Genomic DNA, 21,009 nt, shown 5'->3' with positions numbered 1-21,009 from the left:
ATTTTCTATAATTTAAAAAATTTAAAACTATAACTTTGAAAATATAATTTACATATTTATTATAATATTATGATTTTGATATTTTTATAATTATATAAAATGTAAATATTGTTAATTTATTATTTAACCGCTGCTGTATTTGGTAGTTAACCAGTCATAAGTATCCCGCAAACGCACCAATTTCTAACCGCAGAACCAGTCGTACAAATCTTTTAAAACCGCTAGAAACCGCAACCACCCGCATCCGCAAACGCCCGCAGCCGCAACCGCAACCGCTGCGTTTGAACCAGTCAGACCCTTAATGTCGATAAATGAATTACGTGAGTCAACATATAATACATTAATTGAGCAAGACACTAATATATTTGATAGTTTTATTTAAGCCGGTATCAGATACTAGGTGATTGGGAAAATAAAACGATTGCACTAATATATATTTAAACGGCAAAAATAATATTTTAGAATAAAAAGTGATTCCGATATAAATAAATATATATATTAACCGATATTCGAATTTCTTTATATATGCTCATAGAATATAAAATATTGTAAAAAAAAAAAAGAGAGAGCTATATTCCGTAGAAGGTGGGAGAAGAAAAACATTCCCTAGCAATAAGCAAAGGGGCCATAACAGACGATTTTGCAAATTGTTTTGTATGCATATATATAGACGGCCACGTTTTCGGTCAAACGTAGAAGAAATCGTTGGAGAAAAAAATAAAATAAAACTGTGAATCTCTCTGAGATTAAAGAAGACGAAGAGATCGACAAGGAGCAATGGGAAACGGAAGCTCAAGGGAGGGGAAAGAGTCGCGACGGTCAAGGCTAAAGCAGAAGCTACAGAGGTTTCGCACTCACCGTCTTCATTTACGTACTCGTTTCTCCCGTAACGCTGCCGGTGTCGTGAATCAGAGAGCTGTCACCGTCGAGGATTTCTCCGGCATTGCTCTTCTCACTCTCATTGGCGTATGCTTTCTTCTTCTTCTTAATTACAAGTTTTGATTTGTGTGGTTTCGTTAACGGTGCTGCTTAGTCATGACTCTGTTTCTGTCTTATTATCTATCTTTAGGCGGACATGAAGTTTAAGGACAAGTGGCTCGCTTGTGTTTCGTTCGGGGAACAAACATTCAGGACAGAGATCTCAGACACGTATGTCTTGTCTGAATTTCTTTTTTAGAAGATTCTTATAGTTTGATCATAAATTTTTTGTTTGTTTGTTTCTGATGAATTTGCAGTACGGAGAAACCAATTTGGAACTCAGTAAGTAGAGCCACACCATGTCTGAATCTAACCCTTTTTTTAATACTTGTGCTAACTTATGTTAGTATTATAGGAAAAGAAGCTTCTCTTGGAGAAAAATGGACCAAGTCTCGTTAGGGTCTCTGTTTTCGAGGTTTCTTTATTATTCATCTAGATTCTGAGCTCAGCCATGATAATTGCGTCTTTTATTTATTTATTAAAAGGATAATCATTTCATGGTGCAGACCAATAGGCTTTCTAGGAACAAAATCGTCGGTTATTGCGAGCTTGATATATTCGATTTTGTAGTGCAGGTAAATTTTTTTTGTCTTTCTTATGATTTAATTTATAAGTAAGATTATTTTCTGCATCTGCTTATGTTTGGTGTGATACAGGAACCTGAGTCGGCTTGTAAGTCATTTGACTTGTTAGATCCTGCGTCATCCAATGTTGTTGGCACCGTTTTCCTTTCCTGCGCTATTGAGGTAGCGACAGTAAAAAGGAATATTTTATTATGTGAAAAGACAAGAGCAAAGCGATGGTGTTTGACATTTTTTTGCGACTTAACATTTTGCAGGATCCTGTTGAAACAGAGAAGCGGTTTGCAAAGCGTATCTTGTCTGTAGTGGACTACAATGAAGATGGACAACTCTCCTTCTCTGAGTTCTCTGATCTTATACGTGCTTTTGGGAACTTAGTGGCTGCCAACAAGGTTCGGTGGCTTCTAGCATCTTTGCCATCTATGCCATGATGTTTAAATTGAAGGTGGACTTGATGTTTTTAATTGACTTATTTACTAGAAAGAGGAGCTGTTCAAAGCTGCTGATCTGAACGGTGATGGTGTTGTGAGTATTGATGAGTTGGCTGCGCTTCTTGCTCTTCAACAAGAGAAGTAAATGACCTTAGCTCACTTCATTTCTCAGATATTCTTTATACATCGTTGAATGTAACTTGAAGTTTTTAATGCAGGGAGCCAATTATAAATAACTGTCCAGTGTGTGGTGAGGCTCTTCAACTCACTGACAAGCTCAACTCTATGATACATATGACTCTATGTTTTGACGAAGGAACGGGTAATCAAGTCATGACTGGTGGGTTTTTGACTGATAGACAAGCTTCTTATGGGTGAGAGAAATGTCTCTTTCTTATAAACTTAATAACCAGTTAGAGTTTAACAGCTTTCCCTTACCAACACCATGTTTTTTTACAACATGTTGTTCAGATGGATGTTCAAACTAAGTGAATGGACACACTTATCTACTTATGACGTTGGTTTGAATACTGGTTCAAATGCTTCTCATATTGTGGTATGCTTTTTTTTTCTGCTCTCTTACGTCTAGTCTCATGATCTTTTGGTACAAACGTCTAAATCTTTGTTGTTTCTTACTTTAGGTGATTGACCGTAAGACTAAGAGGCTTGTGGAAGAGTTGATAGACTCAAAGATTGTTCTGTCCATGAGAGCTATTTACCAGTCCAAAATTGGACTTAGACTTATGGATCAAGGTAAACTTATTAGCATTTTTTTTTACTTCTCAAATGCAACCTATGTGATAAGTTATATCTTCCTGATCCAGGGGCAAAGGAGATACTGCAGAGACTTTCTGAGAAGCAAGGGAAGAAAATGAACACAGTTGAATCCGCTCAAAAAATTCCTAGCTTTCTTGAGTTCTTTAAGGTACGGAAAGTTACTACTCTCTATTAAGATAAAATGTGTTTGCTTTGTTATTGGGTTTGGGAATGAGGTTTTGTTTGTTGCAGGATCAAATAAACATGGCTGAAGTCAAGTATCCTCTACAGCACTTCAAGGTATGGGATGGGATCTGATTTATAGTCTCAACGTTACATCCAAATGTGTCTAGTTCTTATATTAGTATGAATTTCCTATGAAAGCCATATTAGCAAGTGACTAAGTTTTTTTTCTTTTAAACTTTCAGACATTCAATGAATTTTTCATAAGGGAGTTGAAACCTGGTGCGAGACCAATAGCTTACATGAATCGCGATGATGTTTCTGTATGTGCTGCTGATTGTCGGTTAATGGCATTCCAGTCAGTGGAGGATAGCACCAGATTCTGGATCAAGGTAACACTGTTTACAGAGTAGCTTACTATATGATAATTATTATTGTTATGCAAGATTTAGAAAACTCTTAAAGCAAATGGTATTATTTATTATTATTATTATTATTATTATTATTATTATTATTATTATTATTATTATTATTATATGTTGAACCACATCCTACAATGATAGGGCCGGAAGTTTTCGATTAGAGGCCTCCTTGGGAAGAATGTGAATCCAAATGCCTTTCTTGATGGATCTTTGGTGATATTCAGACTAGCACCACAGGTACACAACGAGAATGGAAGTTTCCTATTGATATACGAGCCATAGGCTAAAACATCACACAATCACTGACACATGTCTTAACAAACGTTACAGGATTATCATCGGTTTGCATATTTTTTTTTTTTTTTTTTTTTTTTTTTTTATTTGATCAAAAAAAAAAAAATACAATGAAAGAGCTCAACACATTTCTTTGTGCAAAAACATAAAAAGAAAAACTTTTATTCGTTTTGATCCCTCAATTTCTCTCATCTAACATCTCCTTCATGATCCTTATTTAAGGGAAAAAAATTACATTATAAACGAAAGGGACCATAAACTAAGGAATAAAATGAGGGTGACAAAATTTCAACTACAACAACCACAAAAGATAATACAAAACTAAAAAAGGAATGGAAAAGATAAAATGAGTGAATCTTGGCTCTGCTTTCCTTGCTATCTTTGTCCACTTGGAGGACTAGCATTGGGCCTTCTCACGAACCGTCCCTGTTTCAATTTAATCACCAACCACAGAAAGTAAGGAAACATTAATATTAGGTTCTTGTCTTAATCAAAATCTAATGTATACCCTATCCTTTGACAAAATCTAAAACGTTATTTATTTCGTAGTTTGTTTCCACTAACTATGTATACAAATTAATCTTTCCATTTTTAGTTGATAAGTAATTCAGTTCAGATGTTGCGTCTGTTGGTTTTACAAGAAAATTAGTAACGAAAAAAATATCAACGAAGTTTGAAATTGTCAAAACTCATGTTAATCTCATAAACCGGTCTAAAATTATTAAAATCAAATTATAATCATGAATGGTAAAAGAACCTACATGTTTTTACCACGGATTAAGGTGGATGTAGATACCTTCATTCGGGGACGTTGATCTGCATTAAGTTTGCGTACTTGGTATCTAATTTTCTTGGAGAAGAGCCGAGTTCGACGTTTCTCTTTGTACCTCAAAACGCTTGCTTCTCGTATTCCACTGTCTCCGAACAAATCTATCTGAGCTAATCTGGCCTGCCCCAAATCCACATTAGTTCATGGATCCATCCATTATCAATTTTTACTTAAAGTCTTCTAGGCTTAAAAATATGCAAACCTCACAAGCGAACAACATATACCTATATTACTTCATAATTTCTCTGACATTATTGTTCTAATAAATTTCTTAAGGCTAAGAAGAATTTCCTGTCAATGTTTGTACTTTGTAGACTTTTATGCTAAAAGGAGTATACGGATAAAACGGATATATACTAAATAAAATTTTGAAACCTCTTTCATTTATCTTGTACGTGAAAACTCACGTGCAAAGTCTAAATTCCTCTTGAAAAAAAAAATAAAAGAAAGTTTCTTTTTGCTAATTTTTATGACGGCTTTCATTTTGCCAATTCATAAAAAGTTGTTGCTAAAACTTAAATGATACTCTAGTTGTTGACAAAGAAAACTGATACTACTAAAGTTTTATAAAAAAGAGCAGACCATGTACGAAAGTCAAATGTTAATTATTCTTTTTTCATAAAAAAAGTTACAAGAAAAGTTATAAAAACTTTACAGTAAACTTAATAAATTCTGTCAGAAATTTCATAGATTCATCATACGTACTGTGACCGCTAATAAATTACTAACTCCTGATTAATTATTTAAAGCGTAAAGACAAAAAAATGAACACACTCCCTTCAAATTCAGACAGAGCTACAAACATCACGTGGCAACATACTACTAGTTCTAACAGAATTACGAATTATCTGTTACGAAAAAATTAATAAAAAATAAATTACCATTAATTTAAAACTAATTTGACGATTAAATTCAATGGCGAGAGAAGAGAAGAGAAGAGAAGGAAGAATACTGTTACATACATTGACATCGGCTCCGGCAGCTTCCGAGCCCAGAATCTCATCGGAGAACGGCAACTCTTTCTCAGACCAAGCTTCTAAAACGCCGTCGTAGTCGAGCTTCAACATCAACTGACCTGATTTCTCCTCACTATCATCTCTACACGTTTCCGTCATTTGCACCGTCTTAACCGCCGCCGCCGCCGCGGGGACTTTCTTCTTTTTCTTCTTCTTGCTCTTCTTACTTTCGATCTTCTCCTCCTTAACGGTGGATTGGATCCGCGGCGAGATCTGTTCGAAATCGACGGTGTGAAACCTGCACCAGCTCGCGTCGTTGTGTTCCCTGAGAGCGCTTCTCAGTCCGAGTCCCAACGGGAATTTGAATCCTTTTCGATTCATCTTCATCATATGCTCTAACCGGCTGATTAGATGGCCACGATTCTCTCCGGAATTGGATTCGACTATTCCCATTATACTATCGATCCCTTCTTCGGTCTCCTCGTCCAGAATCGACTCCGCGTCGAACTCGTCGGAGAATTCAAATAGATTCACGTTCACCTCCTTCTGCTCGGAGAAGTACTCCGATCGCGCTTGAATCGTCGGGAGAAAGAGAAAGTCAGGCTCCTCGATTGATTCGAGAAGAAGCTCGGAAGCGTCGTCGTTGTCACTGAGAAGAGGAGATTTAGCGGCGAATCCGTAGAGGTGAGGATTGGGATGAGTCTTCTTCTTGGAGTACAAGTTGTTTGAGGACGAGGGGAAGAGGTTGGGGTAAGCGGTGGAGAGAAGAGCCGCAGCTTCGTTGTAAGTCTGGTTTGGTCGTTTTCGCGGCCTTCTTGGCTTTCTCGTTGAGATTGCGAGCGGAGAGTTGGATGATTCGGAGATTGTTGATGATGGTGAAGTAGCTCTCGTTGTCGTCGAGCTTGACGGTGGTGGTGGTGGTGATGATTTCTTTTTTTCTAGCTCGAAACTATATGCGGCGGCTCCTCCTCCGCCGCTGCTTAAGCAAGCCGACATTTTTCTTGGCTGAATGAAAAAAAAAAGAGATGCCTTTTTCCCGAGATTTGAAGACAGTATGAGACTATACTCTGTTTAGGTGGAGGACAGAGAGTGATGACATAAAGGTTTCTCTTTTGTTTAGGAGGAAAATGAAAATAATTTTTTTTTAACACTTAAACCCTCTGAAGAACCCTTTTCAATTGTTTAAATACAAAATTGAAGAAATTAAAAAAAAGGGTCAAAACTTTAGGGAAAGAGGATGATGAAATAAAGCTTCTTCTTACAAATGTTCATCATTTAATGAAATAGCAGAGAAGGGGAAAATAAAACCAATTGGAATCTGAGATTTTTATGGAAACCAAAGAAACTGGCCTATGGATGACGTTTTACATAAAGAACACAGTTGGTTAGTTAGTGGAGAAGGAGAGAGATTGGACGGAGAAACAAGAGTCACGAGATATATAAGAAGCCAAGATTAGGGTTTTAGGGAAGGGTTAATAAAAACTAAGAGCTTTGTAAATAAAAAGTTGTGAAGATTAATTTCACTGAGTTGTGGCTAGAGAGAGCGACTGAGAGTGGTGGAAGGAGAAGAAGAAGAAGAAGACGAGAGAGTGAAGGGAGCATATGGTGAAGAAGGACAAGATTAAGATAGCTCGCAATCGGCAGTTCTGGACTGTATGGGGTCTACTGCTGGATTTTTTTTCACTTTTGTATTAATTTACATGGTTTTACATAATTATACGATATTTCTTATGGATATGTATCCGCTCAGAATAAGAATTTATATTTTTTACAGGGAAACTTTTAAGAGTTTTAGAAGGAAGTTTTCAATTGAAAATGGTTAGATTATATACATTAGTTTGAGTGTATATTTGAATAAACGCTCAATAAATATATGTAAAGTAAGAAACACAAAATTTTATACTGCATACCATTATCCCCTCAAAATCTGAAAACAATATAAATAGAACCAACTTTTCAAACCGTACTAAACCAAATTATTTGTATCGATTTGAATTCATCTTATGGTGTGAACCAATCTGTAAAATACTAAAATTTGTTGGGTTTTTAGTTTGGTTCGGTTAGCTACTATGGGACCAAACTGTTCTTGAAATTTTCTGAAATGTTTCTGAACCAATATATTCCAAATCATATAAAGTTATATTGAATTTTGTAAAAACAGTGTACATGAAATCTAAATCAAAAGAATGAATTAACAGAACAAATCAAATTTATTTTATTTAAACTGAATTTTGTCTATTAAATAAGTTTTTTTATTTTGGTAAACTTTTAATCACTCAAATTAACAGATGATCAAACAGAACCATATTTAAATTGTGGTAGAGTTTGTAAACCCAAACTATCAGTATCTAACAAATCAGAAAGGGTCTACAAAAAAAAATCAGAAAGGAAAAACATAAAAAACAAAAATAATGAATTGTTCTTAAAAAATTAAAAAATAAAATTTTAATATGAGCGGATTGTGCATGCAAATGTTTACTTTCCGTGACGCACAAATTTTCAAATAGAATTTATGAATAGTCACCAATTTACTCATATCTGAAGTAAAAATCGGTCGCTCGGTTGACAAGTAAGAACCTTTCAGTTAAAGTTGTTAAATCTTTGACAAAATAGGTGCACGAAAGATGTTAGAAATCAATTATCGAGTTTCATCAATTGCGAAGAACTATTTACAGCAGTTAATAACCTAATACTATTGTAGAGGACAAGTTGAACTATTAAATTACATGCTCACTATTTGAATTTGTAACTACCAGATTAACAACGAGATTAAAGGCATTGGTACAAATGTTATATCTAAAGTTTTGGTGTTTAGTGCATCTTTGGCTTATTTGATTGGTAACCTCTGCCTTGTAACATCTTATATTGCTACATTGTTTAGCTTTTCCATTTCACGAATATTTTGTTTCTTTTTTCATTTTTCTATGTACTCTGTATCAATTAAAGTTAACAAAATGGGTCTAAAAGCAGCTCTAAAAGAGGCTGTTGCTTCTGATTTTATAGCATCTTCAACCCATAACACTATTTTAGTGTCAAAATCACACTAATTTAGTGTAATTTCAACACTAAAAAAAGTTCTTCTCCACCATAGCACCAAACTTCACACTAAAAGTTATTTTATAATATTATATATATTTATATATTTATTTAATTATTTATTTTATTAATAAATTAAATGAATAGTGTTTTAATGTGGTGAATAGTGTCATAAATTATAGTGTTGCACTAATATAATGTGATTTTTAGTATTAGATTGAAAAAAGTTTTTGTGTCAAAATCACACTAAAATAATATTTTGGAGTTGAGTCGGAAATGGTCTTAAGGACCTAGCTTGTCACTCTGACTGCAAGGATCTGATCTCTCTGTTTACAGGTTCATCCTCTGAGACATCTATCAAAAACATCTTCCACAACATCCGGGTGTTGAGTAAATCATATAACTACCTATCCTTTCACTTCATTCCTCGTTTGAGGAATCTTGAATCTGATGTAACAGCCAAAACGCCCTTAGATTGCTCTTGAACTCTTCTTTGTATGAATGACTCTATCTTTATGGTTTAACCAAAAAAGATACTTAGAACGTTAGGATGAATTGTATTTATATGGTTAAAAGAGGTTAAACCAAAATGATAACAAAGATAGTGGTGTATATTTTTAATTTACACATATACATACACACATACATATATATATATATATATTTCTTTTTAGAAATACTCACTCTTTTTCAAATAAGATATTGTTTAAGATTATTTCACACATATTAGAAAAAACTTAAATAGCAGTTTTGTCGTTATTTAGTTATCAAAGTTTTCTATTATTATTGTTTTTAATTTAATTTAAGGTAAAATAGATTAATTAATGTAAAACAAGGATAATTTTCATATTTACCACTTTTTGGTACTATTATTCATGTTTACCACTATTAAATATATATTTTTAAAAATACATTCTTCATTAAGAGGCAAAAGACTCTTATACCATTGTTCTTTTTATATATAATAAATAATTATTTTAAAAAATACAAAAGAATTATGTTTTCGAATTACACTTTTTCAAATTCAAAATTTTTATAATTTTTTTTTTGTTTTGATTTTTTCGTATTTTTTTAAAATTTCTTTTTGAAAATCGAAAATTATTTTTGAAACTATTTTTTTAAAAATTATATATTTTTAAAGTATTTATTTATATATTTATTGGAATACTAAATTTCATTTTTCAAAAACCATACCCCACCCTTCAACTTTAAACCTTAATTTTAGATTAGTTAACTCTAAAGTTATAAATATTTTTTTGCTCTTTAAAAGTGAAAGTAAAAGTGGTTAGTGTGAATATGATAGAAAAATAATATTATAAATGTAGTAATTTTGACAATTTCCGGTAAATATTGCATTTAAATCATAAAAAAATAAAATTATTTAATAAAAAAGTTTTATTCTAATAGTCCATTTGAAACGGAGTAATTATTAAATAGAGAGTACTCACAGTATTCTCTAAACGCATACAAATATGTATATCTGTATTGATATATGTATAAATTTAATTCTTTAGACACACAGTAGATCAATGGTTTGTTGAGGAAATATGATTCTGCTTTTAGATTACTTTCAAAAACTAGGTGATAATCCGCGCCTTGCGCGGAATAAAATTATTAATTTTAATATTTATAAGATAAGAAGATATTAGATCTGTTTAGTGTGGGCATCGATTTGGTTTTAGGTTGGATTTTTTTAGATTTAACTCTTTTAAAATATAACAACCATTCATAAGCTGTATTTATTTTGGTTTATTCGATTAAACTGATTTTCGTTTTTCTTTCTTTCGGTGATAGATATGCAGTTGGAATATATATCGATTATTGCAAACTTTATGTAAAAAACTTGATATATTACCTGATACAATCAGTTAGATTTAATGCGATCATCTTCATTTTTTAAATAAATATCTTAAGCAATCATTAATTAAAAGATACATCATTCTTCTATAGAATTCGGTGTAGATAATCCTCCATCGAAAATTCATAGGCTTCAGTATATGAGTGTTTCAAACTTATTATATTATCAATAGCTAATAAATAAGGGCCACATACTATAAGTTATAAAAAAATAGAAAATTCAAAGTTTTTATTAAGTGATCAGAAAAATTCACCAGCATCATCGTAAATATTGTCAAAATTTTAAAATAATTTTGATTATTATTTAAGTCAACCTCGGAGTGGTATTGCCGGCTTTTGTATCTTTTAATGTGACCATGTTGACATTAACAACCATAATAAACGTTACCATGTTCTTACTTCTTAAAGCTTATCCAACAACCTTCTTTCTCGTTATGTTAAAAGGATTTACCGGGTCGATGGGTCACTGGATCGACCACGGGTGTATCTTGGGTTAATAAATGAATTAATTTTATTATATAATAATATATTAGCTATGAAAATAAAAATATAAAACTATAGTTTAATATTTTCTAAATGTTTTTTAAAACATAAAATAATAGTTTGGATATGTATATATTTTATGTTTAGAAAAGGTATTTAGAAAATACTTAACTTTAGTTTTTATATTTTTATTTTCATTTTACATACAAAATATCAAAAAAATAATTTAGACTATTTAAAATTTTATGTAACAAAGTAAAAGTTATGACATCTAAAAAAATTTAAGATATAAAATTCATAAATATTTATATTTCTAATTTGAATAATAAATTAAACTTCAAATTCAAAATAAACTCAAAGTGAATGATCATTGTAATAAATTGTCAATAACGGAAATAAACTAACACCAAATCACATCAACTAATTTTGGTTCTCTCTACCATCGTTCACTTCATTTTTTTCAGGTAACATAATGAAATCTTCATCAAAATCTAAAACTCACAAATATAAAACTGAAAAGGGAAAACCTAACTTTTTTTTTTGTCAGCACCTAACTTCTTAATTGGAAACTTAAAATATATTTCGGCCAGCACACTACGATAACAGAAAGTTACATTTCGGCCATCACACTACGATATAAGTATATTGCCATAAACTGATTATATTAGTTGGTTATCATATATTTTTTGCCTTGGCCAGCAACCAACGAATTGGTTATATTTGCAGATTTCAATTGATTTTCCAACTCGGAACCAACCAGTTAGGTTCATTAATTCAATTAAAATCGCCATAGTTACAATATCTACGTTCTGTTAAAATCTCTCTTATACAGAGTTCTCACGTAACAAACTAATGGGACGTTGAATATAGTACCACCAATCCCTTATAAGAGAAAAGGAAAAGACGTCATCATCTTCTCCGTTCTGTCCTCTTGAGTAACAAATAAATGGATTTCTCTTCTTGGAACGTCGTCATCTTATCTTTCGATCACTCCTCTTGGGATTCTCTATACTCCTCTATAGTCTTTATATCGCAAGCATGCACATAGATTGACACATTGAAGAACAAAGTTATGTGAAAAGAAGAAGTCACGTTCAAGAACAATATTAGACAGAGTGATGATACTCTTTATAGTTCATTTAATCTCATAGTATGCATATTCTTCTCACGAGTGTAAGTATCACTATGACCAAGGTTTATGACCTTATATCATGATGCGTCATGTAATTGGTAGACAGAGTAATCGCCGCCGAGCATATTATAGCATCAATAACCCCGCGGATATCATGATGTGTCATGTCTTCAATGTGTTATGCAGTGGGGAGCTTCGCAATGTGTCATGCAGTGGGGAGCTTCAATGTATTATGCAGTGGGGAGCCGTCAAACACATTATATCATGGTGCGTCATGTCTTCGCGCAGCCTTCCGAAGAACGACACACTATAACCGTCCAGCGATTTCACAAAACGTCTCAAATCGGACATTGGAGAAGTTATCCACCTAAACCCCAGCGATGTGCACGGACGCGCCACGACCGACGATGGTCTTTAAAGTGTTACTCAAGAGGACAGAACGGAGTTCATGATGTCGTGTGTCGTTGGAACATGATACAGATTTTTCTCGTCTTCAAAGTGTTCCTGATGCGTTCTTCTTTCAGATGAATGGTCATGTCCGTCTGAAGATGAGACAGAGCGGTTCATCTTCAACCACGGCGTGTCTAAACGTTCCGAGCTTCGGGGTCACTTGGTCATCGTTTCCTGAGTCAGTCTCCACGTAGAACTCCGAAGGTTTCTTTTAAAACATTACGTTTGAAGTAATATGTGCTTAAGAATGAAGAAGAGAAAACTCCCCGCCTTGCGATTCCCGTGAGAAGTCCAAAATATTACTTGGTTACTTTTTTTGTAGATTAAGGAAACTCTTTAAGAATTCGTTTATAGAGGAAGCAAATAAGAAAACTTATTTGTGAGAGTGTCTCTCCAATAGACACGTGTCCAACTTGGTGTGAAAGCATTAACTCCAATACTCCTCTTTTAATATATAAGGGATAATTACAAAACCCCATCATCATCATATCATCCCACCTGCATATCTTTTTGGGATCTTAAAGAGATCGAGCAAAGGGCACCTTATCCATCGACATGGCCTAATATCATTGGCTGTGCTAGATTTCTTCGATGACGTGGCGGCTTGTCCGATAACTGACTATGGTCGCCTGGTCGGAACGTTTTCACGTGTGTTCTCAAGAACCGACTTTACTAATTTGTAATCATTCTTGGTTTAAGGTTTTCGAATTTTCTAATTTGGCATAAAGCCCACAGATTACTACTATATAAACAATGATTATCTAAAGTAAGCATCAATTTGTTTTCTTTTTTGGATACATGCTATATTCTTAATTCATTTCTTCGGTTGAATCGTTTTGAATTCAGTAAATTTTATCTTAAAATTGCATATAATAACAGAAGATAACGGACAATATAATATACGCTAGCATAACTTATAAAATATTTGACTTGTGTTATATAGCTATGGATAATTGGCTATGTAACTAGAAGCAACTTACAATATTGTCATATACTTTTCTTAAAAAACAAAAAATATTCATATACGTAAGTTATAATGGTATTTTAATAGTAATTATTTTCCATTAAATTATATTATTCCCAAAGTGTGGAGGGAGACAGTGGCGAGCCAGTGGATTGTGTATGTGAGATGAAAAATGATTGGAACCTTTTTGGTATCATTTGAAGAGTTTGTGGCGAAAGCTAAGCCTACGTTTACCTCATTACGTTCAATGACTTCTGATTAGATATTAGTTTTTTCCTACTTTTTAGATTTAAATATATTCTAACATCATGTTAAGAAATACGTACGAGTCCCAGTACATACAAACAGTCAGACAGTTATGATATCTACGAGTTATCATATCCGTATATTATGAAAAACGTATAACTGTTTTTTTTTCAAATCACTATTGGGAAAATTATGGATGCTGAAGGAAAAGTGTAGTCATTATGTTCGAATACAGTTTTACAGGCATGCACAAAAAATGAAACTACAACTTTTTAACTATATAACGTTATGAATCGCATATGATATTTTTTATTACAATCTAGTATCTGAAAGATAAAACAGGGAAAAACAATTGTCCAGGAAAATCAAAGAAAAGAAACAAAAATTATTACTATTTAAATTAACTTAATAGTGTTTCAGACTTGGTTTCATTTCAACCTTGTTTAGATGCATATATATATATACTTGTTAACTAGGAGAAAAATAAACTTCAAAAAATATATTTTCACCAGAAATAGAAACTAACAGGCGGAGCTAAAAATGTTCTAACAAAATTCTTTTGATGATAAAAATTCTTTAAGAAAATTAAAATTAATGTAGAGAAAATTGTTTATCTAAAGAAATGTGCTGGAGGGAATTTGAACCTCAAGGGAAAACAGGATAAACCTTATTATGGCACTACTCCAAAGTAAGTTTTGTTTTTATTTAACATTCTTTTCTTATGACAACACGTGACCTTTCTTCCAATTATTTACTCCATAAAAACTTTGTAGAGGAAAAATATATTAATAGCTCCAATTCTTACAGCATGTGTGGTTGAAATAAATTGTTTATATCTGGATGGAATTCAAGCCCCATTATTACAGGAAATTTAGAGAGAGGCTAGCTGTTCAATCTATATTTTGCGTCGTTAACTTTGTAGAGCTAAGTTTACTATCTTGAACAACTAACCAAAGAGAATTCTATGTGACTCCTATGACTCCACATGTTCGTAAAAGTAAGATGAGACATATTTGAGTTGTGATTTATCATTTACGTAGACTTAAGTAAAAAGGATTACGAAATTAGATAACGTGATTATTACGACGATTGTAAGAAAATTGACTTTGATCTGTTCACATTTCCACTAAAACACACTTTTGAAACTTGTGAGAACTTGTTTACAGTTAATAACTTAATATATAGGTCTTCAAATATTTTTTTTTTAATTTTCTTACATTATAGGTTAACATAATAAACCACACGATGTAAGAAAAAGTCAGAAAATATTTATTGTAAAAGAAACATATCTAATCTTATAAACCTTTTTTTTAAAGCATAAATTCATTTGGATATCATAAGCTGGAAAATATCTCACGGGACATACTATCTTTAATATCTCTCAGGTGTATGTTCATTAATTATTCTCGTGGTATTCTGGTTTTAGAATCGAGATATTGTTGACTTAGAGAGGGTAATCTCCAGACATGTATTAAGTTGAAGTTTTACCAAAAAAAAAATGTATTAAATTGAAGTAACAAAGCTTGTTAACATAGGGAGTTAATTAAGAACTTAAGATCATATGAACATGGACATCTATAAGTTTGTTAAATTAAGTCGATAGTAATTAAAGTGAAAAATTTGTAAATCAAAACGACGCTAAAGCTAAGAAAAATCCAAGTAATTGACCAAAAAAGTGAAAAGAAGAAAAATCCAAATGAGATGTGTAATAAATGTAAACTTTAGATATGTTTACCAATTGGGTCATAATTTAAGAGTAAGCCGAATAGTTACAAACAACAAGTGAAGAGTATTTCTTCTCTAACATGTCGTAGGGGACCATTACAATTATGCTTTGCCTAACTTTTGAATCGTTTTGTTTTGAACCAGCATGGGTAAATATGATGCAATTGCATAACTCTTTCATCTTTTGCCTTCCATACTTATGATAAAACTTTGTAAACTTTACCTTTTGGAATCCAAAGAAGGAAAAGAAACAAACAAGAGAACTCACGAACAAGATAAATAGAGACATTTCGAAAGATAAATGTTAAGACTGAAACAGCGTAAGGACTCAAGATTTTTTTTTTTAATGTTTCAATAAATAAATACGAAACCAATATCGTAGACTCATAGTTTACACAATTATACTGTTTTATTAACTAAGCTTACATATTTGAATCCAACTCTTCTTTTTTCGTAGCTTAGGTGATGTTGCAATGTTCGATTTTATTTACTCAATGCAAAAATGATTATAATTGTCCTAAAGATGCATGGTATTATTCATTTGTCCGTAACTCGTCCCATGGATCCTAAAAAGGTAAACAAAAATAAAACTTATCATATCATAAGCATGAAAATGCAAAAGGTGAAAGAGTTATGCGTTTGTATGATTCCCCATGCTGATTTTTTTTAAAAACACAAATGAAACTAGGAAAGACAATTCTATTGGTCCCCTCCAAGAAAAGTAATAGTTAAAAGTTATTTTGTAATGATTGGTTTGAAATTTTGCATTTGGGCTGCAATTTACACTTGGGTAGCGTATTTGTGGGCTGACTTGTAGCCCATTAAAACTAATTTTCTGATTGGTTAGTATTAAATTTCAATTCGATTAAAACAAAGAGAAAATAAATAAAAATGGTAGGTAGGTAGACAGACCGTTATCACAACTTCAAACAATCTGAAAGCCACTGGTTTTGCAGCTCTGTTTTGTCTGAAGAAACAAGAAGATGCCCACTTTGAATCTATTCACGAACATACCAGTAGATGCTGTCACATGCTCCGACATCCTCAAGGACGCTACTAAGGCCGTCGCTAAGATCATCGGCAAACCTGAATCCGTAACTAAAACTCTATTCCTCTGTTCCCGCCGTTAATACCTTCAATGTCTACTTGTGTTTTTGTTTCTGTATATGGTTTTGATTATACGAAAGCAAAGTAAAATGGCATTTTTATTAGTGTGTATGCCTCTTGCTGGTATATGCACACAAACTGTTTGATGAAATTCCTGTGTGAATCGCAAGTTTTCGGATTCTTGTGCTGTGGTCTTAAAGTAGATGGCTTATACAATGTCTTCTTCTTCGTTGGTTGGTTTCAGTATGTGATGATACTGCTCAACAGCGGAGTGCCTATTGCATTTGCTGGTACTGAGGAACCTGCTGCTTATGGAGAACTTATATCTATTGGGGGGTTAGGAGCAGGTGTGAATGGGAAGCTCAGCGAGACGATAGCTGAGATTCTCCAAATTAAGCTCTCTATTGATAGCTCCCGCTTCTATATCAAATTCTACGATTCCCCAGTAAGTTGATCAAATCACAGTGTTTTCACAAAGTCACTTGAATCCATATTTGCTTTGGATCTTTATTGTTTTTGTTTTCTTCTTTCCAGCGACCCTTCTTTGGATTCAACGGATCAACTTTCTGAACACAGGATTCAAACCTTGGCAAAGAGGCAGAGAATTCAACTTCCTATTGAAGATTGTTTGCATCTTTTGAGTTCAGAAGCTGTAGATTCTTGAGCTTGATTAATAATATTATACTTCCCTTAAAAGCTAATCTAATCTCTTCATGTTTATAGTTCATACTGTTTTCTGTGACTAGTTACTACTTCTGATGTGATCTTATTACCAGCAAGTTATAGAATCTCGGGTCTTGTCTTTGGTTTAGCAAAGAAACCAAACTTGTTATAGAAATGTTTGACAAGTTCATGATCTACTCGACCCTGTTCCTTGCCAGTAAAGATACATTTCTATGGATAATATATAAACCGTTGATAACTTGTAAGTCAAGCATCCTTGTATGATGATATAAAACAAAACTAAAACTGTGCTTGAAAGGAATCAAAGATCAGCTCTTCCAGGATAGCGAGGGAAGGGAATAACGTCTCTGATGTTGTCCATCCCCGTAGCAAACAGAACCATACGCTCGAACCCAAGTCCGAATCCTGAATGCTTCACTGTTCCATGACGTCTCAAGTCCAGGTACCACTCGTATGGCTCCACTGGTAGACCCATCTCCTCGAGGAGTGACTTTAACTCTGTATTAAGCCAAGATGATGATGAGATTAGTTACCTTTGGAACCAGGACATCCATGGCAGCGACTGTCTTTCCATCATCGTTAAGTCTCATGTAGAAAGCTTTGATTCCTTTCGGGTAGTTGTAGACAATAACAGGCTTTTGAAACACAACCTCTGTCAAGTACCTGTAAAATTACAAGATAGCAGACACAACATTAGTAACCCTTTTTCTTGCAAGCATTTATGTATTATAGAAAAAATAAAACCTTTCATGATCAGACGCCAAGTCTATTCCCCACTCCACTTGGTTCCCGAACGTCTCTCCTTGGGCCACAGCTTCCTTAAGCAGCTCTATTGTGTCAGTGTATGTTACACGCACAAACGGTGTCGATGCAACCAGTTTGAGCCTATCAATACATCCATCGTCGACGTTCTTGGCCATAACTTCCAAGTCATCATAACAGTTATCAAGCAGCCACGTGCACATATACCTAACATATGCTTCTGCACAGTCCATATCCTCCTACACAAAGCAACTTTCTAAGGATACTTGCGTGAGAAGAAAGAAGAAAACGGATCAGAAGTTACTTACCTCTAGGTCTGCTAAAGCTAACTCAGGCTCCACCAGTGCCGTCTTAAACAATTTACTAACCGCTTTACCATCCAGAACTCAGCTATATGCCTTGAGGTGTGAGAGTTATCCGCTCTGAAAGTAGGGCCAAAGGTGTACACACTGCCAAGAGCACAAGCGTAGCTCTCAAGCTGTAACTGACCAGAAACAGACAAGAAAGCTTGCCGACCCAAAAAGTCTTGAGAATAATCAACTTCTCCATCTTTTTTAGGTAAAAGCCAGGCTTGAGCCTTGACCTCTCTTCAATCATAGCTAAACTCAGCTTCGCATCAGTGAGTTCAGCAAGAGAAGCAGTGATCTCTTGCTCGTTTGCTTTAGCAGATTTGAGTTGCGCTACAGCTACACCTCTCTCCTTGACAACGACCCTTGCAGCTTCAACATCAGCCTCGGTAGGCGGAGGGTTCTCAATGAGTTCCCTCTCCAGCTTCTCAGCTGCACTGATCAGCATCGTCACTTGGAACATCTCACCAGCTCCTTCACAGTCACTTGTGGTGATGATTGGAGTGTTAACGTAAAGGAAACTCTGTGACTGAAAGAAAGAGTACGTCGCAAAAGCAAACGCGTTTCTGATGCTTGCAACTGAAGCAATCTGAAAACCACAGAGATAACACAAATATTAGCAATGAGCTAAAACTTAAAAGTCCTGAGCATATCCAAATGAAACATCGACGTGAGCCCTTATTAAAGGGCTCTAAAATCTCAGGACCGGCCCTGTACGTTCGATAAAAAAGAGTTTTACCTATTAGATGTCCCACATCGTTTAATGATGTGATCTTTGGGCAATATATATGTGTATGGGTAATCCTCCACTCTTGAGTTAGCTTTTGGGTGTGAGTTAGGCTCATCACTAATATGGTATCAGAGCCCATGGTTAAGCCCAGCAGATGATTTCCCATATAAATAGTTGTCTATCTTTGTAGCCTATAAAATGGTCCATCTTGCTGTGGTATTTCCGAGATGTTGGACTTGGGCTGTTTCCGATTGGACCGTTTCTCATCCACATCTCGAGAGAGGCTATTGAACATCCCACATCGGTGGTGATTGTGGTCCTTGGGCCTAACTCACATCCAAAAGCTAGCTCATGAGTGGAGGATTGCCCATACACATATATATTGCCCAAAGATCACATCATTAAACGATGTGGGACATCTAATATTACCAAGTTGGTCCTTGCACAAAGGTGAAGATACTTTCTCAAATGCTCAGGTGACGGTTTGTTCTTAGGAAACGGGTAGGTAACCTGATCCACCGTTCCAACAGAAACCACCTCCTCGACCTTAAGCTCAATCTTCTGCTTTGTACCTTGCGGAGGAAGTTTCAAACATTCGTCAACGACTACACATGTTCCCTTAGCAATCACCTTGGAGAGATCATCTGATAAAGAAGCGTCCACTATAACCTGAAGATACGCTGGGCATGACCCGTCGTTCACCTCAAGGAAAGTGAAACTACCTTTCCCTTGTAACCTTCTGGTTCTAACCCACCCGAAGATCCGGACTTTCTGCCCGGTGAGTCCGGATCCGCTGTCGGATCGACATAGAATGGATTTAACAAGCACGTGATCTGAAAAGCTTGATTTCTCCACCGTCGGAGAAGAGAAGGCTCCTTCTTTGGGTGAGGATACCTCTTGAAGTGTGGAGGGATGAAAATGAAGCATCAATGACCTTCTCAACACTAAGCTTGATCATGTACTTGGTACCTTTACCTTGTAGGGGAATCTTCAAGCATCCATTGTCGATAGTCGCAGCCAACATAACCTGGAGATTAGCAGAGGAGGAGGATCCATCGTTCGCTACGATGATAGAGAAAGTCTCTTTTCCTTGTTCTTCTGTTCTAATCCACCAGTGGCTTAGGACCTTCTGGTCGGTAAGTTCAGCTTCGTTGCCTCCATCGTTGGCCAAGGAAACGGCGGTTTGTTGATCTGTCATCTCATGAGTCATGGTTTTGTAAGTTCGATATGCGTTGGAAATTGAAAAAAACCTAGAGAGTTGCCGGTTTTTGAAGTAAGAATCAAAAAGCGTTGGTGCTTTGCTTTATATAGGAAGCTACCCCGCGCTTAAACCCGGCCAATTAAAAAGTTCAATTACATATATTTAAATAATAAATAAGTCAATTAAAAAAAAGGAAATTACAAAAGAAATTAGGAAATAGAAAAAGTGTAATATCTCTGTTAATTGCAAACTATATAAAAAAAATTGAGTTGAGTAAGGAAAAGATAGTAACACATATACATATTTGACCCCAAAAAAACATATATACATACATACATACAATTTTTCTATCTATTCTCTTTTTGCAATAAGAATATTTAAAATATAAAAAAATATAAATGAAATTGTCCTCATTTTTACTATATTTCAAAATTTCCTTTATTATAAAATTATAAATGGATATATGTTTGAAAAGATTTAGAAATAATAATAACAGAAAACAAAATAAAATGTGTTTGATAAAACAATTAAGAATTGATTTATTTTATGCTGATATATGTAATCATCTAGTTTAAAAATAAATAAAGGAATACTCAATCTCACAAGATAAATAGTTTTTAGTTAATGTATATTTATTAAATAAAATAAAAATTTAAATGATAACATTTGAATTTTTTAATACATTCTCATTTATTTACATAGATTTGTTTCTCATAGATTGCTAAAAAAATTAATTATAATTCAGAAAATTCGTTTTGTATGTAAGAAAACATAAATTTTTATGTTTATATGCATATTTGAAATTCTTAACCTTACTAAATATAAAGTCTACTTTCATTAATTCATATATTTACA

General features: G+C 33.9%; 3 protein-coding genes and 1 pseudogene across 6 annotated transcripts; 2 read left to right on the top strand and 2 right to left on the bottom strand.

The window, feature by feature from the left end:
* Positions 1 to 125: 125 nt before the first annotated feature.
* Positions 126 to 3,699, top strand: LOC103846141 (phosphatidylserine decarboxylase proenzyme 2; the record flags this gene model as incomplete). Its single annotated transcript, XM_009123050.3, has 16 exons — positions 126 to 966; positions 1,070 to 1,149; positions 1,236 to 1,260; positions 1,334 to 1,393; positions 1,485 to 1,553; positions 1,635 to 1,724; positions 1,817 to 1,951; positions 2,040 to 2,131; positions 2,209 to 2,364; positions 2,462 to 2,546; positions 2,632 to 2,743; positions 2,815 to 2,915; positions 2,999 to 3,046; positions 3,175 to 3,321; positions 3,493 to 3,588; positions 3,682 to 3,699. Coding segments are annotated over exons 1-16 (1,503 nt in total), but the record flags the coding sequence as incomplete, so codon positions are not given.
* Positions 3,700 to 3,774: 75 nt separating this feature from the next.
* Positions 3,775 to 7,366, bottom strand: LOC103845156 (protein CHLOROPLAST IMPORT APPARATUS 2). 4 transcript variants are annotated; one of them, XR_004452812.1, is made up of 3 exons: positions 5,437 to 7,366; positions 4,407 to 4,589; positions 3,775 to 4,071 (listed from the first exon to the last, which is right to left on the bottom strand). XR_004452812.1 is itself a non-coding variant. In XM_009121995.3 (3 exons), the coding sequence occupies exons 1-2, from the start codon at positions 6,424 to 6,426 to the stop codon at positions 4,488 to 4,490; spliced, it is 1,092 nt and encodes a 363-aa protein (XP_009120243.2). In that variant the 5' UTR covers positions 6,427 to 7,231; the 3' UTR covers positions 3,778 to 4,071; positions 4,442 to 4,487. The 4 variants fall into 4 exon arrangements, 3 of the variants coding, with proteins under 3 accessions (XP_009120243.2, XP_009120242.2, XP_009120241.2); XM_009121995.3 differs by having other exon boundaries at positions 3,778 to 4,071; positions 4,442 to 4,589; positions 5,437 to 7,231; XM_009121994.3 differs by having other exon boundaries at positions 3,778 to 4,071; positions 4,407 to 4,594; positions 5,437 to 7,230.
* An 8,813-nt stretch (positions 7,367 to 16,179) lies between these two features.
* Positions 16,180 to 17,232, top strand: LOC103845155 (macrophage migration inhibitory factor homolog). The gene is made up of 3 exons (XM_009121992.3): positions 16,180 to 16,417; positions 16,675 to 16,875; positions 16,965 to 17,232. Exons 1-3 carry the CDS (start codon positions 16,307 to 16,309, stop codon positions 16,998 to 17,000), a joined length of 348 nt encoding a protein of 115 aa, XP_009120240.1. The 5' UTR covers positions 16,180 to 16,306; the 3' UTR covers positions 17,001 to 17,232.
* On the bottom strand, positions 17,113 to 20,847 carry LOC103846139 (annotated as a pseudogene).
* Between the last annotated feature and the right edge of the window lie 162 nt (positions 20,848 to 21,009).

Source organism: Brassica rapa, chromosome A10 (assembly GCF_000309985.2).
Source record: "Brassica rapa cultivar Chiifu-401-42 chromosome A10, CAAS_Brap_v3.01, whole genome shotgun sequence".
In the NCBI taxonomy this organism is placed as follows: domain Eukaryota; kingdom Viridiplantae; phylum Streptophyta; class Magnoliopsida; order Brassicales; family Brassicaceae; genus Brassica; species Brassica rapa.
This window is presented reverse-complemented; position numbering and strand designations above follow the sequence as displayed.